Below are 26,495 nucleotides of genomic sequence, written 5' to 3'. Positions count from 1 at the left end.
TAGTGTTGCCTATTTAACCCATTCCCAATGTGAGTTGGTTTTCAGAATTATGAAATCTCCTTCCCCCTCTAATGCCTCTATGTCTATTTTTCTTCTGCACCTTATTTGTATGATATAATTGCTATTTTTACCTTGACTGTCTTTTTTTGGTCACAACTTTCAGGCAGAACAATTATTCTTATACTTTCATTTTTTGATCTGTTCTCCAGATCTGTCATCTTTCTTATAAAATGTTTCACACGCTCAGTTATTTTCTTCATTCTTTATAATCTGTTTTGTTATCTTGGTCTCTTATACCTTCATTGGTTTCCCCTTGCCCAATTCTAATTTTCAGGGGTATTTTCATCTTTGAGACTCTGTATATTTTTTTGGCTTTGTTGGTTGACTTTCTTTTCATAATTTTTAAAAATTTTTCTTGGATAGTTTTTATTTTCTTTTAAAGTTTTTCCTCCATGTCTCTCATTTCATTTTTTAATTCTTTTTTGAGTTCTTCTATAAATTCTCTTTGGGCAGGAAACCATTTCACGTTACTCTTTGGGGGAGAAGCCTTTTTTTTTTTTTTTTTTTTTTTTTACTTTAGTTTCCTCCTCTGAAGATAAGCCCTGGTCTTTCCTGTTTCCACAGTATGTTTCTGTGATGGGATTCTTTCTTCGTTGGTGGTTCATTTTTTTTTAAATAAGAGGTGTTAGTGTAAGCACCTTTAATCCTGATATGGGAAGATGGTACTCTGGCTTTACTTCAGCTCCTGACCAGGAATCTCAAACCAAGAGCTCCACCCTCCTGCAAGTGCTCTCAACTCACAGCATCCCTACTCTCCTGCCTCTGCACTCACTAGATGCTGGTTCCTTTTCTTGCATTCCATCAGCCAAGGTTCCTTCAGTGTTCCCAGACTCACTCCACATGTTGTCCAGCAGGTAAAAGTCTTTGTGGTTCTCACTGAGGCTCCAGCCACATCTAGTTAACTTTAGGGGTCCCACTTGGTATTTTTATGGAGATTGCCCATAAGAATTTGCACTTCATGTGGGTTAATCTGAAGCCTAGAGTCTTTCTTTGTTATTTTCTATGCTCTTTCTTCATATCTTTTCAAGTTGTATCAGGAGGACCCCTGTTCTGCACCAAGTCTTCTTGATTTTTCACCAGTCTATGTTTGCTCTGAGGCACAAATTTGTTTTATTTGTGGAAGAAATGGGGAAAGCTTGAAATTTACCAACCTACTTCTCCATCTTCTCAGAATTCTCCCCTTTTCAGGTTATCTTACTTCCACAGGAAGGATCCTTGAGTGGGTGTGCCTTGACTGTCCCCATCACTAGTTCATAAAAATCCTTTGCTTTTCTTTTCAGTTTGGGTGGGTCAGAGAAAATACCACAGCATGAGGAGAGATAAGTAGGTGTGACTTACAGTACATCTCTCATAATATTATCTTTCCCTTTTAAACCTATGTCATTTCCTCTTTTTGGCAGGGATACCACCATTCTCTCAGTCACCCATGTATTAGACTTCAGTGTAATTTTAACTCATCACTCCACACAATTAACAAATCATGAAGTATCTCTCTTTCTAGAATCTCTCACATCCTTTCTCACTTCTCCAATTACAGAGTTCCATTTTCTTTAAATTCTTTACTTCTTGCCTGAACTATTGCCCATGACATCTTATTGGGTCTCTGGGCCTGAAGGCTCAACATTCTCATATAACTTCCACACACCTGCCAAAGCTATTTTTATAAAACAAAGTTATGATTATGTTATACCTACTCCATAAATTCCAGTGCTTCCTTCCTGAGTATAGGATCAAATAATACCTTATTTTCACATTGAAATCCCAGCCAACCTCTTTAGGCTTATTGTATAGTATTATTATTTATGAACTCTAACATCTAGTCAAAATCTTTTTCTATTATTCCTCCTATTCATTCAAAAACCCAATTAAAGTATGGAAATATGAATAGTAATTTAAAGTGCATTACTACTGTGTATTATTCATCTTTTTCAGCAGAGCTATGAAAAGAAGAGGAAACGATTTATAGTGAAAGCTTTCTGCTGAGTGGAAATCAGAGACAATTAACTTTTGCTTGTTGTTTTTTACAGTGTGTTCAGGGAATATTTCTACACATAGAAGCATGACTCCTGTTGGGGAAAAACCTATTATATTTACTGATTATTATGATTTATCATTTCACTGTTTTATGATTTGCCTTTTATCATAAGGAAAAGAAATCACCTGCTTGACTAAATAGAATGATCAAATTAACTGAATTATTAATTACTAACAAAAAGAGTATTCTTTTGAAGCTCACCTTATCTCCTGGAACATACATACAGATTTTTAGACCATAAAAATATATGATTACTTTGCTTTCATCAAAAATATAATTATTAGTAACATTTCATTCATTAATAAGTAAACTACTTAAAATATTGTATCTTTTCATCTTTATCTCATATTTTTTTAGTTTTCATTTTTGTATATGTTTTGTAGGATACATAATATATTACATTGTGTAATATAGCTATATAATTTACAAATAAATATTGTACTTGTATTAGGAATGCATACAGAAAAGGCTTTATTTATTGTAGTATCTGATTTTAAAAGAAAAGGCTGAAAAACATTATTGTATAAAATGTGTGCTATCAAGGAACATATTTTTACATGACTCTTTAAATGTCCTCTTCATGAGCATTTGGTGTTTTCTTGGCAAAGATACTTGCCAAAGAAACAGGGCAGGTAAGAGGTCTAAGTAAAAGATGGTGTCAGGAAGTTCATAGTCAACATGGGATAATGCAGCATTAATGAAAAGGAAGCTAAGCTAGATTGATTAATGGTCATTGCTGAGAGTCAGGAAAATTGACTGACTTCAAATTGTATCTCAGACAATTACTACCTGTGTGTCACTTATACACTTTATCTCAGTTTCTTCATCTGTAAAATGATTTGGAGAAAATAATGACAAATGACTCCATTATTTTTGCCAAGAAAACCCCAAATGCTCACAAAGAGTCAGACACAATCAAAACTACTGAACAAATAGAGAAAATGAGATTTAGGTAGGTCAGCACTAGTCATAAGTCAGAATGATTAAGTAAGTTTCATTAAGGAGCAAAGAACGATTAAAATTTGATGGTGACCTAACAAGAGCTTCCAGACTTCTGAGACTGTTTATGCCCAGAGCTGAAGAATTGCTGTCAGCTACATTCCTATTTCAAAACAACTTTTTTTTGAGATAGATTCATTTTTATTAGTCAATTCGCCTTTATTACTTAAGTCTAAAGTAAAACTACTTTATTCTGACTGGATTACATTGAACTTCTCAGAGTCCTGCATGAAATAGTGGGTATATCACTAGATCTGGAAATTAGGAAGTCTTAGTTTCAAAACCTGCTTCAGTTCTTTAATAGCTCTGTTTTCCAAGGAAGTCAATTAACGTCTGGCCTCAGTTTCTTCATCTCTAAATGAACTTGATGATCTCATGTTTTTCTTCTAACTCAAAATCTTTAATTTTATAGCTCTATGATTTTGTGTGTGTGTGAGAGGTGATTCTGGTGCTCCTTCTCATAAATCTTACTTATATTGACATGTCAGGTCCATAATTGGTGACTCCTGCTTCCTTTACATTGCTAAGGATAATCTTGAATGGTTGAGGTTTTTCTTTAGCACAATAATTCATGTGAATTTACTAGTATGCTCCCCTCCTTGATTAGCTTTGAGGAAAAAAGTGTTTACTACAAAGTATATTCTCAACAATTCTCTCACAAGTACATACAGAGCTCAGGGGGAGTATGTTTAAAGTTAGAGCACATGATATGAAGGAGAAAGTTTACAACTTTTACAAGTCTTTCATTGAGTCCTCATGATGCTCCCCTTAATTATCACAGTCTATCTTTCAGCTGGACTCCTTGTAAATCCTAACTTGCCCTTTGTAAAGTACTAAAGTTGCCCTTTACTTAATACATCACATTTGTCTTCAGCTCTTATTGAAGACACTGCCAATAGTTGTTCTACAAACATTCCTAGGGCACCCATGGGGAGTTCAAAATCTTTCAAAGTTCACTCGGTCAACTTCTGGGCAAAAATGAATGAACCAAAGGCTCTTCTTTCCTCAAACCTGAACCTATCTTATCAGATGATTTCCTTTCCGGGGCTTATTTGGAATGTATTCTTCCCTTGGCCTAAACTGCTATTAGAATTCTGTTTTACACTGGTTCATCATTTTATATGAGCCACACAAGATATGACAATTTCCTCAAACAATACTAGCATCTTTCTATATAGTATTATTTAATTTTATCTAATGATTTTCACTCCTTCCAAAAAGTCAAAAGACTTTTTTTTACACCTAATCTGTTATCTATTGATTCAATAGAAGTATTTTAAACTAATAAAGTAATTACTTAAAGTGGGATGGACATGTTTGATCGATTTATTGGAGTCACATCCTTACACTGTGTCTCATGGTGTGCTGCTTCCATAGAACTGTCTTTCCCATGTGTGATAGAGAGGGGAAAAAATAATATGAGGGCATCTTTTCAATTAGAATCTGAATTCAAATTCTAATTCAAGAATCTGAATGAAACATTTTCCAAATCATTTTCAACAAAGAGACATTATATAGTAATGATGTCAGAATGGATGCTTATTCAAGCCTTTTATCCACAAAAAATCATTTGATACTTTTCTTCATATATAATCTTCAATATCATTACATGGTGAAATGAAAAATGTTGCTTTCTGTATTCCTATGGGAATCTCATCTTTTGCTGAATTTCTTACATATCAACTTTTCAAAAATAGAATCAAGTTCCTTGGACAAAATGCCCCTGTGATGATCAAATTCTGATTTTATTCTTTCATTCTCAGCACTTTTACTACTTTTACTTGAGAAACTAAAGCAAAATTGACCATTCAACAACCAGCCCAGAAACCATACTGCCTTAAAATAATATAGTTTAACTCTGAAATTGCCCAGCTCTAATTAAACATGTTTTTTTTTTTTTCTGGTTTTCCTAAAAATTGTGACATGGAAAGGCAGTGTTCAACAAAAGCTCATTAATCCTAATGTCAGTTCTGATGCATGTCCAGAAATGTGACACTGAATAAGTTGCTTTAACCTCTGGTCTCTTGGCTTTCTTAATGTATGGTGGGAGGACCCTATTCAGAGGAGTATTGGAAGAAAGAGCTTAGAAATCATTATTTCTGCCCATAGCTTCTAAGGAAATGTATGGCTCAGCACTTCTGTTGCATCATGATGTACAGAAGGCCAAGTTTACAGGTTTGCTCACTCTCTCTCTCTCTCTCTCTCTCTCTCTCTCTCTCTGTTATTTAATTCTGTTCTGCTCTGCAGACTATGCTTCTAACCCTATATACCCAATCTCAAAAATATATATGATTGGTCACTGAGGTCAGGAGGTCTGGGCTATGTACTGTAAAAAAAATTAACCATCAACATTAAGTCCATCAACATTAAATCCATCAATATTAATAAAGATTGAAAACATTTGATTTACTGAAAATGGATTATATCATCATCTTCATATATAGAAAACACATTACTAAAGGAAGCAAATGATATCAGTGTTTAGCATATTATTTTCTACAAAGAAGCAAACTGAAATAGAAAATCAATGAGAAACAAATAAGTAGTCTAGATGCACTCAGTCTGTGTGAGCATTTACTTTAAAGGATGTAATTTCTAAAAACACAGTGTTAACTTTTAATGAATTATGCAAAAGAAATGATAAACTGCTTCTCTCTTTTTCTTTAATAATCACTTTTCTTTCTCTCTTTTGTTTTAGAACCCAATGATAGGCCTCCAGTTCTGCTGATCACAAATTATGAAACAATTGAAATATTGTATCTTAATGGAAGCAAAGTGGCAGCTCTGAGTTCAGGGAAAGGAAATGAAATTCATACTTTGGATTTTATTTATAATGAAGATAGAATTTGTTGGATTGAGTCAAGAGAATCTTCAAATCAGTTGAAATGTACCCAGATAACAAAAACTGGACAATTAGCAGATGAATGGATAATCAACATTCTTCAATCTCTACACAGTAAGTGTTTTAATTCATATTGTTTGTCATCCTTTATGAATTTTTTTCAGACCAAAATATTTCTAGATTTCCTTACATAATTGAAAATTGTCAGAAATTTTATTTCTTCCAATGCTTTTTTCATCTTTACTTTCTCCCCTTATGTAATGAAACTTTTTGTGGAGGCAGTTATTGAATTAATGATAGTGATTCCTCTCTCATTGCACTGCACTCAATGCTAGCTGCATGGGTGTTTGGTTTCCATAGGCCACAAACATGGCATATGTTAATCAGAATAGGAGAGAGAAAACAGGAAGTCAGCAAAGGACGGAAACTTGTAGATTATGTTCCATCCATTATACTGTCTTATAAAACTCTTTGAAGACAATTAGATTTACAGTAAGATAAATTACAATATGCTAATTAACAACATCTAAGATTATTGGATCTTTCTGAGAGGAGAGGAGCTTTTTTTCTAAATCTCAGTTCCAACAGCATTGCAGAATTGCATTATATGCTGCATTTCTCTCTCTTTTGGAATAGGTGAAACAGTACCCAACTTCACATTTTTATAACCTGCAGCTTTTATGGGTAACTACTTGTGGATGTGCATGTGTCTATAGCTAAATGGAAAACATTAAGCTTGGTATACATTTTCCAACTGCATATATATAATTATATAGGATAGAAATACATTATTAATTCTTATTTTCAGCTCCATAGTCTTCTCCTCTCATCCTATCTTCAACTAATTGGGAAAACAATAAACATGATATTCATTATGCATATGAAGTCACACCAAACATATCATATTCCATCGTATGTATATATACATATACTTTATTCACATGCGCACACACACGCATACATATATATATATATGCACCTACCTACATACACACATATATATACCCACACACACACTCCATTCATTCATAAACATACAGAGAAATGCCTTGAAAAACTATACTTGAGAATTTTCATAGCAAGTCTTTGCTTTATAATTGAGTACAAGGCATGATATTAGAAATTCAATGAATATAAAAGTCTAGAATGATAAGAAAGGAAAAATTTCACAATCAAATGGAGGGAGAAAAAAAAGACACTGTTATAATATTACATAAAGTATTCAAGTGAGGAAGGTTTAGAATCAATTTATTTAGAATCAATAATTTTGTCTTGTTATGATTTTTGAGGTATGATCAATCTAAGGGGAGGGTTAATGAAGTTAATGATTCCCATCAAATATAGAGAAATAAAATTAAATAGTGTCCAGTGAGTAATTTAAGTGGATTAATAATATACTTGAGGCATATATGAGAAAATAGAAGATTGATATATTTGTATATGTATATTTGTATAAAAATATATTTGTAAATGAATAGAAAAGAAATATTTCATCAAAATACAATCCAAAGCTTTGGAGATCCTCTTAATATAGCTCAAATAATTGATAAATCTTTAAGTGTGACAAAGGGTCATGAATTCCCTGGGTCCTTAACTATGTTTGCTATTTGAAGAGGCTATAGACAAAATGTCATAGAAAACAGTAAACAACAGAAGCAGTAAAGAATGCAACTGAAGGGTTCCTTGATTATGTGAATGCCATAACCATTAGCCCCAGTTAGATGTTGGAGTCCTATAACATTATCAATTAATTATTCAACACTAACTCAGTCCCATTCATACAAGGTAATTCCTTAGCCAATACATTGCAGTTGATCCAGTCTTATTCAATGCAAGACAGATGGGTGGCTATTACAGTCAAAAATACTTCCAGGAAAAAGCATCTCAAATGTGTAAACAAACTGTCCCCATGTTAATATGCCTCATGACAGAAAAAAAACCCTTTCAAAATACATATTCTACTCATGAGCAAAATAAATTTCTTCTAAAATGAGTTATATAGCAAATATATAGTCATATAGCAAATATATTGTCAAATATCAGCGAAAGTATAACTTAGATTTATATTTCATTTATACAAAAGTTATCTGTAAGGTTTTTTAAAGGAAACGTTTTGACTAAATAGTTTGCAAAACTGAATAGTTAATTTTACCTGAAAAATAATGTAATGGATATATTTTTAATTAGAATAAATTGTTTTGTTTTGTTTTTACCAAATCAGCTTTAATTTTCTTGGTCACTTTGGATAAAAAGTGATTACATGTGTGAAAATAATTTAATAAAAGCAGTGAGGGTATGGATATTTATGAGGTGGGCTCACTCCCCTGTCATTTCTTATAAAACAGGTATTTTATTGAGTCACAGAAAGAGCTGTATTTGTATATTATGGCATATACATTCACAATAACAATTTTTGAATTGATGAAACAATTTAAATATTTCTTGTATCCATGATGACTTAAAATCTCAGTCACATTGCATAAACAAAAAATAATGAGCCAACTGAAGAGTGCTTGAATAATTTTCATTTTATTGTGTTTTCAGAGATTATTTCTTAGCCTTTTTTTCCCTTCTATTTTTAAACCACAAAGAGTTCATTCTTTTTTTTTAAAAGCAATACATTTGCCAGATATAGTAGTTATGTTGTGTGTTACTACTATTTGGGGAGAAGTAAAGGAGACTAGGGATGGTAGATCTTTTGAGCTTGGAAATCCTAAGCTACAATGGGCCAAGTCCATTAGAATTCTGTAGTTTAGTCCTTCAACAAAGTCCATTTACCTAAAAGAATATTTTCTGGAAAACCTAAATAGGGCAGGCCTTCACATGATTGTTACATGAAGTGATGCAAATATACTCTCAAGGTCTCTTTGAAGAATTTTAGTATCAATTATGATACACGGGAGACAAGAATACAGTATCAGGCATGCCTGCTTCAAACAAAGCAATGGGCTATATGAACAAAGCAGAATTATTCTATCAAAGTAAAGCACAAATTTAGAGACATATCTTTCCTAAATGGCCATATGTACTATTGGTATTCGATCTACAGTAGAGCCTTCCAAGTTCATATTGATATGATCAGTCACATGTTAATTATACCTGGATGTATTACATGTACACTTTCCTTAACATCATGATGTCATTTTGATCCTCTTAAGAGAACAAAGGACAAACAATAGCTTCCATGAAAGAGAGGAGAGCCATTGGGCTACCAGAGGAAAAGAAATATCCTAAGTTCTTGACATGTCTAGTCAGATATCCAAGGACAATGACTAGTAGGATTAGATCATGAGTAGTTACTGCACTTCTAAAGTAGGACAGATAGAAAAATGGAAAGTACAAGAGAAAAGAAGAGAAGAGAGAAGATAGGAGGAAAGGAGAAAGGAAGGAGAAAATTCAAATTCTATTTTATTAAAATTAATTATTAAATTATTAAAATAAAAAATGTCAGCATATTATAAACCACGAATCTTATAGATAGAAAATTATATTTAAATTTGCTACTTGTATGAGTAGAAGCAAGTAGAATACATTTTAAAGGACCTGTACAGCTAATGTTCTAAAAGTATGATGCACAGTGAGACTTTTTTTCCAGAATAACATCTTTGAAAAAGACAAGACATTCTTTGTAAAGAGATAAAAGCAAGTTTATGTGTGCAATTCCTGGCTTTCATTTTCTATTTTAAAGTTGACTAAAATTTTACCCTACATTTATCTTCTAGGTGACTAAATATAGACAAAAAAATTTTTTAAACACATATTTTGATTAAAAGCAACCTTGGTAGAGTCAGATTTCAGTTAAGACGTTAGAGTCACACTTATTTTTAAAAATTAATTCTTTATGAAAATATTCTTGGCTAGAGCATGTGCTCAGATATTATCTGCAAATTAAGAAAAAAATTTCATTACACATTGCTTATCAACTTCCCTTTCTCTCACCATCACCCCAACAAAGGTCAGGTAAAATAAAAGTACTTATTGAAGTAACTGGAAGTCCAGTAGACTCTTTGGGTAGAGGACAAAAGAAAATTTATACTCAATACTCTCCCTAAGTCAAGTGGTATCAAGGTTATTTAGTTTGTCATTTAAAGATAGATATAACCTAACCTTGTAGACTTTCTTCACATTATTATCATAGGCATTCTCTAGGGAAAGACAGATCCAAGAGTATAAAGACAGAAAATGGAGTGCTGCATGCAAGAAAAACAAATATATCAGTGTAGCTGGATCAGAGATTACACAAAAGTATAGAACTAAAGTGTAAAAAGAATGAAAAGTTAGAAAGGGATTGATAATATTATGAAAAGTTTTAAATGCTAAATGGCAGACTTTATATTTGACCCATAAAGTAATAGTCATTGCATTTTATTAAATATGGAGGTGCCATGGTCAGATATAATGAAGAATAAATGATATATTCCTAAAAGCTTATTATCTCAAAATGAAACAAAATAAAACTTGTGACAACAAATTTTATTATGCAGAATGATGACAATGAAATAATGTACCAAAACTTATAAGAATCAATCTTTACAGGAAAACTCAACCCTATACATTTTCATCTACAAAAAAAGAGAGAAACAAATAAGCAAAAAATAATTCTTTAAAAAACTCAAAGAAATAAAAACAAGCAACACACATACGCATACACACACAAATAAATGTAAATCCTGAAAATTAAGGAAGAAATTGAGTGGAAAATAAAAACATACAACTTTTGATTTAATAGATTATGAAGGAGTTTTTGTTCTTGGAGAAGTCTAATAAAACAGAAAATCATTAACTACTGTAAATTTAGGAAAGAGAAGAAAGAGGAATTAACAAAAATAAAAATTAAAAATGTTAATCCAAATTTGGTGACTAAATAAAATAAATTATTAAATATAATTATGCCTGATTATATAACTACAAGATTAAAAAATATAAATTGATGAATATTCCAAAATAAAAAGCTTGCTCTTTGTTAAAAACAAAGCAAAACAAAAATCTAATATAAAAATTGAATAGACTATGAAATAAAATAATCTAAGCTTACTGGGAATTCAATCAAAATTTAAGTAAAAAGTATCTTTTAAAAAATCAGTGAATGATTGCCCAAGAATTTTCTGCATATTTTGACATAAATATGATTTTATTGTTATGTTCCTTTATGCTTATAGTATTCTTAATGTTGAGCTATCCTTGTATTCTTGACACAGTCAGCACCTATTATTTATCAGGCACTGTGCTAAGCACTGGGAATAAAAGAAGAATATTATTACCTTTTTTAATATACTGGTATAATATATTTCCTATTATTTTGTTTAATATTTTACAGTAATCTTAATTTTATATGGTAGTGTATAATAATTTTATTTCTTGGCTTTATTTCTTTTTAGGAGATTGATAAAGTATCTTTCATTTTTATTGTTGTGAAAAATTATATAATAGAATAGTTATTATTTTTAATTGTTATTGACATATGTATTTTTATATGGCCTAAATTTTCCCTGGATCTTTCTCCTTCCCCACTCACAAAGTTATTCTATATAACAACAATGTCAGGGATTCTGATTTTTTTCCTTTTATTTATTTTTTTTTTTGAGGCTGGTTCTCCCTACCTCACTATACCAACAAGTCCAACCCCACACCCAACAATCACTGAAACTTTGACTTTAACTATAACTGATCTAGGATAGTTCACATTTCTTTAAGCAGCCTAGTGGATTCTCTAGTGGATTTTGCAAAACTGAATTCTGACATCTTCACTCCACTTTACCCTCTGGAAAGCAAGCAACTATCTCTAAAATGATCTAGACTGATGGGCTTTTTTCAATCGTCTTCCTTTTTATTCTCTCTGCAATCTTTTATAACTGACTATTTCCTTCTCCTAGATACTTTCTTCTCTGATTCCTTGAGTTTTTACAATACAATAAAATTTATATAACACAACACAATAAAAATACAACAAAAATGCAATATATGTACATATATATGTTTGTGTATATATAAATACACACAGAAAGACATTCATATGTTTATTTAAATCTATTATCCCACTGATGGTTATTCTTGTATTAATAGGAGCTAGGTGAAGGAAGGCTGCATTATTTTACTATTCTACTCTAATTAAATAGCTTCTTGAATACATCAGATGTTTTTGTTTTCTCCTTGTCTCCCTTCTCCTTCTTTTCCTCCTTCTCTTCTTCTTCCTCCTTTTTTCTTCTCTCTCTTAGATCCTCTGTCTGTCTGTTGTTTCTATCTCTCTTTCTGTCTCTCTCTCTCTCTCTTTCTCTTTCTGCCCTTAAATAACCTTTTTCAGCAAACTAAAAAGTCAATAATCTTATCAATCTTATCAATGATTGAAAAGTCAATCATCTTATGAATATAAAAGGACTCCTTGATGAAGCTTCTATAATTCCAGTTCATTTGTCTCCATAAGAGTTGGGAGCTGATTACAATATGGTTCCAACTGTATTGCCTCTATGGTTTTAATCATGCTAAATTTAAGGTGTTGATGAAGCATTTCCTACAAATTTTTTAAAATAGAATTTTACTAAAAGGGAAAAGAAAAATAATCAAATAATTCAAAAGAATGGAAGTCAAGGAAAGATTTTTTGAGGGCAAATGTTTAATTTAGGTGAGAAGCAAACTGCATATGTAGTTTGAGTGAAAAGAGTAAGAGAGAATTGATGGAGCTATATAGTAAAGGATATAGGGGAATCAAGAGCATAAGGGACAGAATTATCCTAATAAAAGGAAGAAAAATTTGTATTTTGAATCAGGGCCTGGAGATGAGATTTGGTGAAATTTGCCAAAAATAAAAAAAGCGACCACCTCCACCACCAAAATCCATAGAGAAATTGAGAGTAGAGTTTGAGATTTTCAATAAAGTAATAAATTGAGCTCAGAGGTGCCATATTAAAAGGCAATACATCCAAAATATATTATATACTTTCCTTCTTTCCAGTCTTCTTACATATTACTACTCTTTCTGAAATCTATAGTTAAGCAAACTAATTTCTAATTATTCCTTAGGAAAGCTACTCTAACTCTATACCCTTCACTGGCTGTTTCCTATATGTATTCTTTCTTTACTTCTGTCTATTAAATTGAAGTTAAGTCTTCAAGACTTAACTAAAGCAACATTTTCTACATGAAGCTTTTCTTGATCACTAAAGTTCTCCCTCTTTTAAACTACCCTGAGGTTATATTTTAAATATATTCCGGATATTATTATTTATGGGTTGTGATCTGCATCATAAGAAGAAATGCCCACCTTGATAACATTACAGTTCCATTTGAATATATAACTTTAGTGGTTATTGCTATACAGGGTAGCATTGACTCAAAAGGAATAGATCTAAACCTTTCCTTATTCTCATTTACTTCATAGTGGATACTTTTAGGTGTTTTGGATTAAGTCACTACTATCACCTCCCTTCCTCTCTCCTTTTCCCTCTCTTTCTCTCTATCTGTCCCTGTCTCTCTCTCTCTCTCTCTTTCTGTCTCCCTCTTTTTCTTTTACCCTTTCTTGCCTACTTACCTCCTTTCTTCTTTCTCTTCCTCCTTTCCTTTCACTTTCCCTTTTTCTCTCCCAACTCCCCTACCTTTCTTTCTCTGTCTCTCCTCAGTCTCCTTTCTCTCTCCCCTTCTCTTTCTCTGTCTCTGTCTTTTTTGTCCCCCTGCTTTACTCTTCTCCTTCCTCCCACCTTTTTCTCCTCCTTACTGTTCTGTACTCTCTTTCAATTTTTCAGCTACATGTTATTAGTACAATTAACTACTTTTAGTCAAGGGAAAAGATAATGACCCTGAGGTCATTTACTTTTTACTATTTGAAATGGAAATTATTAATACCAACATAATGCCTCAAAACCCCCAGGTAGGAAAATTCCTAACATTTACAAAAAATGTTTGACTCTTTGTCCTAATTTAAATTGGTACATTTCTATACAATCCTTGTCTTCCTCCATTCCTCCATTGCTATGACTACTCAGCTTAAACAGTCTGTGAGCTTTCCTTTTACCCTATTTCCATTTAGACTGTGAATTTCCAAAAAAAAAAAATCCCTTATGTGACTTGTCTGCCTTCTAGCTCAAAAATCACAATAGTATGAATTACTCAAAAGCTAAGAGAAAAGAATTGTCTCTCTCAACTCATTCTTAAATTTCATTTTATTCTTGCATTCTTATTATAGATATATTGGAATATTCTTCTTTATGTATGGGTTGCTCTTCCAATGTGATACACATGTATATTCTTTTAGGACAAATCCCACTTCATTTTAAACTCTTAATCCCAGAATCTAATTTAAAAAAATCAAGGAAGTAAGTATTATTGGTTAATGTATAAGCCACCTGGGTCTTCCATAATTTAACTTTTTTTCAGTAACTAATTCAGTGCCATCCATGTAACATACTATATGACATCATATACTACTAAGGTATACAGGGAATTATTCAAGCATTTAAGTGAATCCCTACTGTTAATTTTTTTAAAAGCTCATTTGTTTATAGGTGTCAAGTAGATGACTCCTGGGTAAACGAGCTGTTATTAAAGTAACAAATAGTAAGGCAAAGTACTTACTGTGGAGCAGGGGTCAAAAACATATGTAGTCATCTCTTGATTATCCTCTGTGGCATGTGTATTACAATGAAATTTATTTATCCCTTGATAGTTGATTGGCAAATTTAAGAGTTTTTGATACATCTTATTTTATAGCCCTCAAGAATAATAAATGTCCATGCATGTATGTGTCTCTTCTGCTTATCCTTGACTCTCTCCTTTCTCTTTCTCCTTTCAAATACATATGTGAAGGAAAATATCCTGATTCCAATACTTTATGACTATATATGATATCCATATATATCCATATATATATACTGTGTGATACACATTATATATATGCAAGTATATATTTATAATCATTTTTAGAATCAAGGTATATTCTTCAAAGTACTTTGTTGTGGTGTGAATTTAGAAGTGTGTATACAATGTACAAAATGTTCTCTATGAGAACATTGTAACACATTTTTGCTGTTTTATTAACTTGTTTATAAGTAAATTCATATTTTATTAAACTCTTTACACAGCTTTACAATGTTATTATCTCCTATTTAACATATTTATGTGGAAACATAATAGTGACAGCAGTATTTCTGAGAAAAAGCTATTTTTTATGAAGCTTGAGAGTACAATACATTCCTGCTGGAAACTAGGGTCTTAATGAGGAAATGAAACTATCCTATCAGGGCTTTTGAGAAAAGACAATTGGATTTAGTAAAGGTCTGAACATTATCTACTTGTATTCCTTTGGAATTCCCTTTTCTTGACCTCACAAGCTTACCACTATAAACAGAGGTATTGAATTGTTCTTTAAATTTTAAAAGATTAATTTATAATTTTGAATTAAATAACCAGTTATGATTTACTGTCAAAAGCAGATTGATAAGGAGCTTTTTTAAACATGTAGTTTAAAAAAAGACTGTTATGACTATGTAACTCTATAAATTTCCCTTTATTGTTTAGTTTGGATGCCAGGTTACAAGGGACCCAATTATAATTTTACTATCATTTGGCAATGAGATTGCCACTCACTAAAACAGAATTCATAGCTATGCTGCCTTCAGTTATTTGACTGGCAATTGGCAACATAAACTTTGGGATGTTTTTACCCCTTTTAATTCTTCCTCTTCTCCCTTTCCAAACCAAATATTATCATTTCAACTATTATCCCTTTCTTCCACCCATGGAGTCCTTTCTCCCAATTTCCTGTCTATTCATTTTATTAATGGCCATTATGAAATCTGGTGTCAAGCTACTAATGGTCAATTCTGCTATATCATGCAAGGGAAGTCATGCATTTCTTCCTAATATTGCAAATTATGAATTATATTTAACAGAAAACTGAATTTCTATTTTCCAATAATCTGAGCATCCAAACAATTAGAAGTTCTCCTTGCCATGAATAAATGATTAAATGTATTTGAAAATCAATGTTTTAAAATCATAACTGTTTTCCCTAAACTAATAGAATTCATTTTGCCAGAAAAAAGGAGAATAGTGATAGCATTCATGACTAATAAATCCTATGAAGTTCAATTTTTCTAAAATATGTGTCCAGTGAGTAATTACTTGGTTTTCAAATTCATTTGTTTGTGTTTGTTTCTTATATTTCTTTTCCTTTATTTATTTTAGAATCATAGTATCTTAGTTTTTGCTTTGGAAGGGATGACAGAAATTGCCCTAATGCCTCTCAAATTTTGCTGTAGCAGTTCATTATTTGTTAAGTTAAAAAGAAATGCATGTCTTCATGTATGGTTCCATCAGTAACACTGACAAAGAGTGATTTTTTTTGGGGGGGTGGCAAGTTTCATAACATCATAAATGAGGACACTAAGGCTCAAGGATGCTCTGTGATTTGTCCAAAGTCACACAGGTATTAACTAAAAGATGTAGGATTTGAATCTGAGTTTTTGATTTCCAGAGTCAGGTTCTTTCCACTATACTGAAGTTCCCTTCCTAGAGAATGAGCTTAACCCCTCAGTGTCTCAATTTTCTCATTTGTAAATTGAGGTGTTTCACCCCGCAAAAATCTCTAGGGTCATGTCACCTCCTGGATTCTCTTCTATTTTTTCTGTTTGTGTAATATGTAATTTATTATTTTATTACATTGAGACTTAGGGGAGAGTGTGTCCTACACTGTAATTATTTTGTAGTTTTTTTAAAAACCCAATAAATCGGAGCGTATGCATATTCTTCTATCACTGTGAATAGCCATCACTCCATACCTTCTTAACTTGTATGTTCCACTCATGTGTTTCCATTAAAAAATCTATTATTGCACTGATTAGGCTTGAGGACTTCTTTTCATTATTTTAATATCTTGGTGGTTCTAATTCCCTTTCTCTCTCTTATTTCTCCCTTTCATTTTCACTGAGTTCAATAAACTTCTTCTGTTTGGCACCCACCATGAGCAAAAAAGCTTTTTCTAAGCACTGGGGAACCAAAAATGAAGAACAAAAAGTCCCTGTACTAGAGAAGCTTATAAGTATAGGGGAATTATCCAAATAAATACAAGATAAAATAGGCTATGCTAAGAACAAAAGAGAGATGCAGATAATTAAAAGATTCAATGCTATAATAAAATATAAATAGAGAATTGATTTCCCTAAACTCTTCTCTGGACATAATAAGAAATTAAGTGATTGACCTCAATATTTTTATGTTCTTTTTTTTTTTTTTTTTTTTTTTTTTTTTGTATAATCATTGGCAACTAACTAAAGCCCACTAATGCCTATCCTGTATTTTTCTTTTGTTTTTAGGGTGATTTGTCATTTAATTCCTTTGAGACCAAAATATTTAATAATTTACAGTCATATAACACAAACAGAATCTATACATGCCAGTATATCCTGTGAAACTCTTGTTCAAGTCTCTCTAAAAATTCTTCTCAAGAGGATTGCATAGTGTTCTGGATCAGTCTCTCTGAGGGAGAACTCAGATTTTCTACCTGTTACTTAGCCCTCTTGTTATAAGATTGGCACTCCCTTTCTGGGCATAAAACTTTTATAATGATCTCTTTTTGGTCCATTTTTATATGTGTGCATAATTCTTATTCTAAGCTGAGTTCTACACCAATGAAATTATAGTTCATATTTCTCATAGTATATTAGATTGATAATCTTTTGCTATAAACTAATATATTGATCTCTTGGATTTTCTAAAATCTTGGGATGAATTTGGTTTTCATGATCCAAATACCTCAGAAATTGGTCACCCTAGATTGAACTGACAAAATATAATATCTGAATATTCAAAGCTGAAGAACCAACCCAAGACCCATCTTAGATAGCACTCTTTGACATCTGTCAACCAAACTGATGTAATCTGAACAAAGCTAGAGATAGGAGAGTCAGGAAACAAAAAGCAGTTTAATTTCAAAGTGAGGAAAACTTGAAAGGGGAAGTCCTCCTGAAGAGGATTTATGTCTTATGGCAGAAATTAGGTTTTTAACTATGAAAACCACAAAAATGTGGGACCTATCGCAGTCCTTCTTAGGTCTCAAGTAAAGAGTTCCCATGGCAAGCCCATATGTGTTGGCATTTTGGGGACAATACTGATCTTCTTGGGTCCTGTGGGAATAGTCCTTATGTTATTAGAATAATTTAACCTTGTGGTAATCTCAGTCTATAGGATCAACGAGCCTTGCGAACACTTAGAGGGATACAGAGGCAGAGTTAGTATGGCGGGAACAGGAATGCTACACCTGGTTTAGTTCACTCAGAGATTACAAGCAGTGTCAAAAAATGTAACTGATTAGTTTCTGCTGCAATATTTCTGCTATAGTTCCATCTGTCAGGTCACAGTTCCTTGGGAAATAAAGCTAAATAAGCTGGGGTTTTGCTGTGACTGAGATCATCCAGAGGGTGAGCACAAAGGATTGTTATTATGCTAAACTCAAGGCCCAGGCTGCTTTCTATGACTTAGCTCTAGAAAACAGTTTCCTAATATCTTGATACATCAAATGAATGAGATTTGGAACCAATTTCTTCCATTTATTGCCTTTGTGACTGGGGATATTACTTATAGGAACATAGATTTAGAGCCATGACCTTAGAGGTCATTTAGTCCATTTTACACATGATGAGACTGAGTCCTGGGAAAGTTGACAAAAGTCACACAGCTAGTTAGTGGATCAAGCAACATTTAATCAAAGTATTCTTGAACCTATGTCCTATGATATATCTGTTCTATCATGCTGGCTACATAATGTCTATCTACTTAATCCCTCTGAGCCTCTGTTTCTTCATTTATAAAATGGTTTAGATGATCTGTCTCTAAGGCACTATCTAGCTTTCAGTCCTAAGAGCCATAAGGTCCTACTTGAAGCTGTCTGACATTTTTTTTTCTTCATTTCAGAATATCTGACCTATATGGGGAATTTGGTCCTTTTAGGTTCAGGATCACTATTTCTCTAATTCTAGCATTTATTCTTTTTATTAGAAAATCCAATCATCTAATTCTACTGCTTGGGATGGAATAAAGCAGAGTAAAGTAAAAACACAAATAATAACCAACCAGAGATTAAGATTGTACTTTTAAAATTTGAATAAAGATTAAAAAAAACTACATCTACCTCTCACTTAATGGTTACCTTACTTAGTGTTTTACTAATATGGGAATCACAGAAATATATTATAAAGTGTGGTAGTTGTGGAAGCTAGAAAATCTGAATTCAAATCCTGGTCCTTCTATTTACCACCCATCTGACCTTGAAGAAATTATCAGTTTTCTCTCTTTCCCATCCCACTCCCAAGCACATATACAATAGCACAATATTTATTTCAGAGAAGCTATGCCTTCCACTGATGCCTAACATCCAGACAGGAAGTTGCTTAGGCACTGTGCCAATCTAGATTGACAAGCATAATTAATTGAGCAAGTAAAATGTCCTACTTGATTTTAAGAGCTAGTTTATGCTGTTCAGTTTCATTTGAATGTTTAAAATGATAACAATTATATAAAGGGATTGGTTCTAGGAAAAAATATAAAGATGCAATTATATGAAGTGTTTTCTAATTTTTGCCTTCACAGAAGGCCTATTGATTCCTAAACAATATTTTTCTATAGTATTATAAATCTATATTGTAAAAGGATTGATCTAGCTTCTTTCAAAACAAGCTTTCTCCTAATTCTATCCCTTTCCCTAATTTTTTCTATAGTCATTTATGAATATCATAAAATATTCCCAGTAACTATAAAAGTCTCACTAGTGTTTTATATGTTTTCTTTTTCCTTTGGGAATGTCTTTAATCCTTTAATCCATTTTGGCTAATGTGGCTACATTTCACTGTCCTGTTTGTGATAATAATGTTCAATTTCTCACATTAGTGATCATAAGGTGATTTCTATTACTTCAATCTTTTCTTGGCATTATTCATTCATTTAAGAAACCAACTCAAATCTTTTCTCCAAGGAGCATCATTGTGCCCAGTCTATTGTTTGTCTCCTCTCAAGTGATTTCAGGGACTGTTGAAATAATTCATCTTTCTTCATAGTCTTCAAAGAAGGGGTTATCTCTTGGTTAAAGAAAGGTGACATCTTTGATTTCAAGTGGTAAACTCATGCAGGTTTTGAAAATAAATCATCTTTTAAAAATTATTTCTCCTTTTCTTATCTAAAGAAAGAAATACAAGTACTCTAAAGTACCAAATAGAACTATCTTCTGACATTTTGTTTTTTAATTGACATTTTTAAAAGTACAGTAAAATAGGTGTGAAGTAAACCCTACTTCAGCCCTCTCTTTGTACCAACTTTTAGTTTTACTCTCTGGGAACTTTGAAGAGTTGAGTCATGGGTTGAACTAACTTGGGGAAATAGTCCTGAAATGGGGAATTTGACAGAAATAATATATTTTTTTATTGTCTACACTTGAAAAAGCCTTGAAATATTGAGCCATTTATTTTAAATTAGTTAAGAAAAATAGAGAAAATGTACTTATAGTAGATAGATCTTTGGGCTTACAATCAAGATCCTCCTTGTGACTCTTACAATTTGGGTGATGGTGGACAAGTCACTTCTATGACTTAGACAACTTCCAGGGATTTTATCTACTAAATTTAATTTGGTAGATAATTAATATAGTTTCCATCACTTGGGATCCTTCACATTTTCTGGTAATCTGACTTTACAGAAAACAATAACAACATTACACTTTTACCTAAAATATGCAATTAAAATTTTTTTCTTTAAGATTTAATTAGTTGGAAACAGCTAGATAGTGCAGTGGATAGAGCACCAGCCCTGAAGTCAGGAAAAACTGACCTCAAATCTGGCCTTAGACACTTAACACATCCTAGATGGGTGACCCTGGGCAACTCACTCCAATTGACTCAGCAAAAAATAAATAAATAAATAATAAGGAGTTTTAATTAGTCAAATAATCACATTAATTTTCTAACCCATTTGGTATTTTTAGAAACTATATGTGATTTGAAATGCTAAATGGATATTTTTAATTTATGCACAGGCAACTTATATATATGTTTGAAGTGAAGTGGAGAAATAGGAGAGTTATTTAGATATTTCCAGTCTAAAAAAACAACTTATATCCATATAATTAACTCCACATTTCACATTGTATACAGCAGGTTACTTATCCCTAAGTGATCATTTTTTCAATTTTACTCTATAAAATGAAATATTATTGGGAAATTCTTTTCATATGTAAGAAAATAATCATTTCTTTATCTGATCATACTTTTTGAACTTTAATACGAAATATTACTAAAAGATTAATAATATTGATATCTTGGCTCAATAAGATAACAAGTGATGTTAGCATATGAAAATTGAAACTTTTAGAAAATATATATATTTTTAAATTAATATTGTGCTGAAGAATAGCCTGACGCTAACTTACACACTTTATATTTCTTTCCTAAATGTATAAAAATGAAGGTAGTAGAATTTATTTTAAGGATCTGTCATTTCATCATAGAAGTAGCTTGAATATTTTTTCTCTTAATTTCTTCATATCACAGTAAGAGGAATTTGTCACTGGTATATTCATGCCTTGCCCACATGCATACAACATATAGATATACAATCTACTTGTGTATCCATATATGCAAAATGAATAAGAAAATAAAGAGATCCTCAGGACTATGTCTTATTCTACCTTACTTAAATCTAAACTTGCTTATTTGCCCTTCCAGGTTGGCCTTGATGCTCATTTCAATCTTATTTTATTTCTTTAAATACATTTAGGCACTTCACACACACACACACACACACAACACACACACACACATACACTCCTATATGTTTCATCCTAGTCATGTGCCCCTTTAAGGACAGTCCTAAATGATATAGTGTTTGAAAGTTTGATGGTAGATTTGAAAGCAGATACTAAGTTTTTCTAACTCCTTTTGTTTAGTATAAAATAGGAATACTGTTAATACAGGATTTTATGAAGATGTTAAAATAAAAGCAAATTTAACTGCAGCAATTTCCAGATTATTGGCTTTTTATAAGACATTCAGTAGCATTCTAAAATGACTTTTTCCCACCTCAGAGCAACTCAGAGCTCTGAAAAACAAGAAGTTTTCTTCATATGTTTTTCTTGTTCTTATTTTGTTTGTCTGTTCTTTGCTTGTACTTCTGCTATAACAAATCTAAGTCACTTCAATAAAAGCAACTTCACAGCTGGAGGGAAGATATTTGAGAGGAAATAAAAATGTTAAGTTAAAATATTCATAATGTACAAGAACAGAAATATAGGTAGAACAAGCTACAGTTTTGAACTTTTTTGACTTTCTCTACTGTCATCAGAGACACTACCATCGTTCTTAGCTCCTTCACCAAAGTCAGAGTGAAAATAGAATGTGTTACATTTCAGCTTCAATAATTTTAACACTGCAATATGTTTTAATTGTTTTATGTTAGATTAATCAACATTTGGGCAGATGGAACCAAAATCTTGTGGGTAACACATACCAAAAAAGGGTATTTGGGGGGCTCTCTTGGAGGTTACATTCTTTTTAAAAAATTAAATATAATAATAGCTTTTTTATTTTTCAAAATATATGTAAAAATGGTTTTCAACATTCATCCTTGCAAAAACTTGTATTCCAAATTTTCCTCCCTCCTTTCTTACTTCCCCTCTCCCCTGGACAGCAAATATTCCAATATAGGTTAAACATGTACAATGCTTCTAAACTTATTTCTACATTTTTCATGCTGTATTAGAAAAATCAGATCAAAAGAGGAAAAAGGAGAAAGAAAAAACAAGCAAACAAACAACAACAAAAAGATGAAAATACTATGCTTTGATACATATTGAGTCTCCATAGTCTTTTCTCTGGATGTGGATGGCTCCTTCCGACACAATTGGAATTGTCTTGAATCATCTCATTATTGAAAAGATTCAAGTGCATTACAGTTGATTATCACATAATCTTGCTGTTGCTGTGTTTGCTTGATTCTACTTACCTCCCCTGGCATTAATTCATGTAAGTCTTTCCAGGCTTTTCTAAAATCAGCCTGTGGAAGTTATATTCTTAAGAAAACCCTAACTAAAACCAAACACACACACACACACACACACACACACACACACACAACACAAAAGCACTTGGTAAGCCTCATATGCTTGGAAATCTAAACTATAGTCTGGGAATTATAGCCAAGGAGTTAAAATGAGAAAGTTTTTTAAATTCTTATTCTATAGACTAGGAGGTGATCTTTGGTATGGGCCAGAAACTGAATAGTTGAGAGCCCCAGCTCTCCAGCCAGGAATCTGATTGCAATACAAGATGATCAGGGCTCCCTGTCACTTTCAAAAGAAAGCCTAAAAAACACATGGTAAGAAAGAAGGGTGAACAAGTCCAAAAGGAGCCAGAAATTCTTGATAGAAAGTCTAAGGTCTAAGTGCCTGTCTAGTAAAAAGATAGACATCTGTTAAATGTTCACTGAAAAGGCACTTGCCATGCTGATGGCCCTCTATCCTAGGTGAGTAATCCACTTGATAAAAGTGTCCTGTTTCAAGATAATCATGTCATTACAGCTAATTAGGAAATATTTATGGTATTGGAAAAGTCATTGATGATATTGCAGAGTATTCCCAAGAAAGGAATTGAACATGAATGATATAGCTCTCTTCTTAGCTCCTAAAAGTTAAGAGAAGGGACAAAAATGAAATATCAAATATGTGTCTTTCAGACCTTAAGTGAAACTATAAAGCAGAATCTTAATGACCTTCAGAAACAAGTGTTCTTTACTTTTTTGTGTATGTTATGGGCTCCTTGGCAATCTGATAAAACTTTTCTCACAATATTTTACTTGCATAAAAGAAAATGCATGGTTTTACAAAGAAAACCAGCAATATTTAAATAATGATGTTATTTTTCTATTCCAAGTTTATTGAGCCCCTTAAATCTAACTCCAGGGTAAAAGCACCTGCCTAGAAACAATATTTCTGTAATACTGTACTTCCAATCCAATTATTTATCAGTTACTAGAATGTATTACTATAGAGTGCTATTTGGCTTTATAAATTTTTACATTGGAATTTGGTATGGAGTTTGTCTGATTCATCCATTTTTTTCAATTAGGAATACAGGTTTTAAATTTGAAGGGGATTTACAAATAATTTAGCTGACTTCATTTTGCAAGTGAGGAAAATTGGTACCCAGAAAAATCATAACCAGTAATTTTTACCAAGAGGACAGAATTCATAGAAAATGGAAAAAGTTTTTCAACAACTAACTTTAGATTTTATTTATAATAATGAAAATTTTGGAGCTATCTAAAAATTAAAAGAATTATATGAGAAAGTCATCAATTCTCCCTTATTGGACAGAATTTTCTCAGCCTGCGTTCTATCAGAAGTCAGGAAAGATTTCACCTACAGTGAGATCTATGAAAGAGGGTCAAAAAATTGAAAAGAAAACATTAATTAACATGATAAAAAAGATTGCTAAGGTTGGTAGAAGATTTAGCTTCTTAGGGTACAGATTGAATTTTTATAACTTATTTATTTTTTTTCTAAATATATATATATATATATATATATATATATATATATATATATATATATTATTATAACTTTTTATTGACAGAATCCATGCCTGGGTAATTTTTTTTACATTATCCCTTGCACTTACTTCTGTTCCAACTTTTTCCCTCCCTCCCTTCACCCCCTCCCCCAGATGGCAAGCAGTCTTATACATGTTGAATATGTCACAGTATATCCTAGATACAATATATGTATGCAGAACTGAACAGTTCTCTTGTTGCACAGGAAGAATTGAATTCAGAAAGTAAAAAATAATCCAGGAAAAAAAAAACAAAAATGCAAACAGTTTACATTAATTTCCCAGTGTTCTTTCTTTGGGTGTAGCTGCTTCTGTCCATCATTAATCAATTGAAACTGAGTTAGATCTTCTCTTTGTCAAAGAAATCCACTTCCATCAGAATACATCCTCATACAATATCATTGATGAGGTATATAATGATCTCCTGGTTCTGCTCATTTCACTTAGCATCAGTTCATGTAAGTCTCTCCAAGAGTCTGTATTCATCCAGCTGATCATTTCTTATAGAAAAATAATATTCCATAACATTCATATACCACAATTTACCCAACCATTCTCCAATTGATGGGCATCCATTCATTTTCCAGTTTCTAGCCACTATAAACAGGGCTGCCACAAACATTTTGGTACATATAGGTCCCTTTCCCTTCTTTAGTATCTCTTTGGGGTATAAGCCCAGTTGTAATTTTTTTTAAATAATAACTTTTTATTTTCAAAATATATGCAAAGTTAGTTTTCAACATTCATCCTTACAAAACTTTGTGTTCCAGATTTTTTCACCCTCCCTTCCCTCTACCCCTTCCTAGATAGCACATAATCTAATATAGGTTTAACATATACAATTTCATACATATTTCCACATTTATCATGCTGCCCAAAGGAAAAAAATGAAAAAGAAAAAAAAAAATCAAGCAAACAACAAAAAAAAGGTGAAAATCCTGGGTTGTGATCCATATTCAGTCCTCACAGTCCTCTCTCTGGATGCAGATGGCTCTCTATATCACAAGCTTATTGCAGTAGGCCTGAGTCACTTATAAATTTGAGTCAATTCTATATATATTTTAGAAATGAGGTTTTTATCAGAAGCCTTGGGTATAAAAGTTTTTCCCCCAGTTTCAGCTTCCCTTCTAATCTTGTCTGCATTGGTTTTGTTTACACAAAACCTTTTAAATTTAATATAATCAAAATTATCCATTTTGCATTTTATAATGTACCATAGTTCTTCTTTAGCCATAAATTACTCTTCCCCCACAGATCTGAGAGGTAAACTATCTTTTGTTCATTTTTATAACTTTTTAAAGATTATTTAGAATACACAATCAATCAGTAGCCTTTCACAAAAGAAAGGGAGAAGTCTTGGATTCACAGGAGTTAACAAAGATCAGATCACATCTTCCTATGAGAAAATTAATTTCTCTCTATTAGCAATATTTAAGATAATAGATATCCCCTTCAAGATAGAATCAATTTAATTCATCCTGGTGTTGCCAGTAAATAGAATAAAGCACAACCTGAAAGTCTCTTATTGACAATATAGACACAAAAATTATTAAATGCCACCATATGCACAGACAATGTGCTAAGCTCTATGGATACAAAGAAGAAAAAGAGATAGTTCTTCTCTTCAAAGATCTTACAATCTAATGAAACCAAATAATATACAAAAGGGAACTGAAAGATAGGAAGGGAGTGCCAAAGAATAACCAGCTCTGGGGCATGATAAAGATGACAGTGCATTTGAATTTAAAGCAAATTAAAATTGGCTGGCATTTTGATCCTTCTATAAAGAGAGGGTATGGGAAGTGTTTTTTTTTTTTCTTTACCTCCCAACCCTTCTATCAGAAAAACATAAAGAACTGAAAATATTTATGAGATATCAGTAGCAAATATGAAGTGACCTTGATAATGAGTTTATCAGTAGTAGAGTATGATGAAGACAATAATAGAATTAAAACTAAGGCAAGCAGCTGATCGGAAATGG

At 32.1% G+C, this 26,495-nt stretch overlaps 1 protein-coding gene across 1 annotated transcript in view; it reads left to right on the top strand.

The window, feature by feature from the left end:
- Nucleotides 1-26,495, top strand: part of LRP1B (LDL receptor related protein 1B) — a 2,378,573-nt gene that overhangs the window by 1,163,196 nt on the left and 1,188,882 nt on the right. The window contains exon 6 of the mRNA XM_031963676.1: nt 5,793-6,050. Coding sequence (XP_031819536.1) covers nt 5,793-6,050 — 258 coding nt within the window. The remainder of the gene's footprint in view (nt 1-5,792; nt 6,051-26,495) is intronic.

The sequence above is a fragment of the Sarcophilus harrisii genome, chromosome 3 (genome assembly GCF_902635505.1).
Source record: "Sarcophilus harrisii chromosome 3, mSarHar1.11, whole genome shotgun sequence".
NCBI classification, from domain to species: Eukaryota; Metazoa; Chordata; class Mammalia; order Dasyuromorphia; family Dasyuridae; genus Sarcophilus; species Sarcophilus harrisii.
Note: the sequence above shows the minus strand (reverse complement) of the source record. Positions and strands in the feature narration are given on the sequence as shown.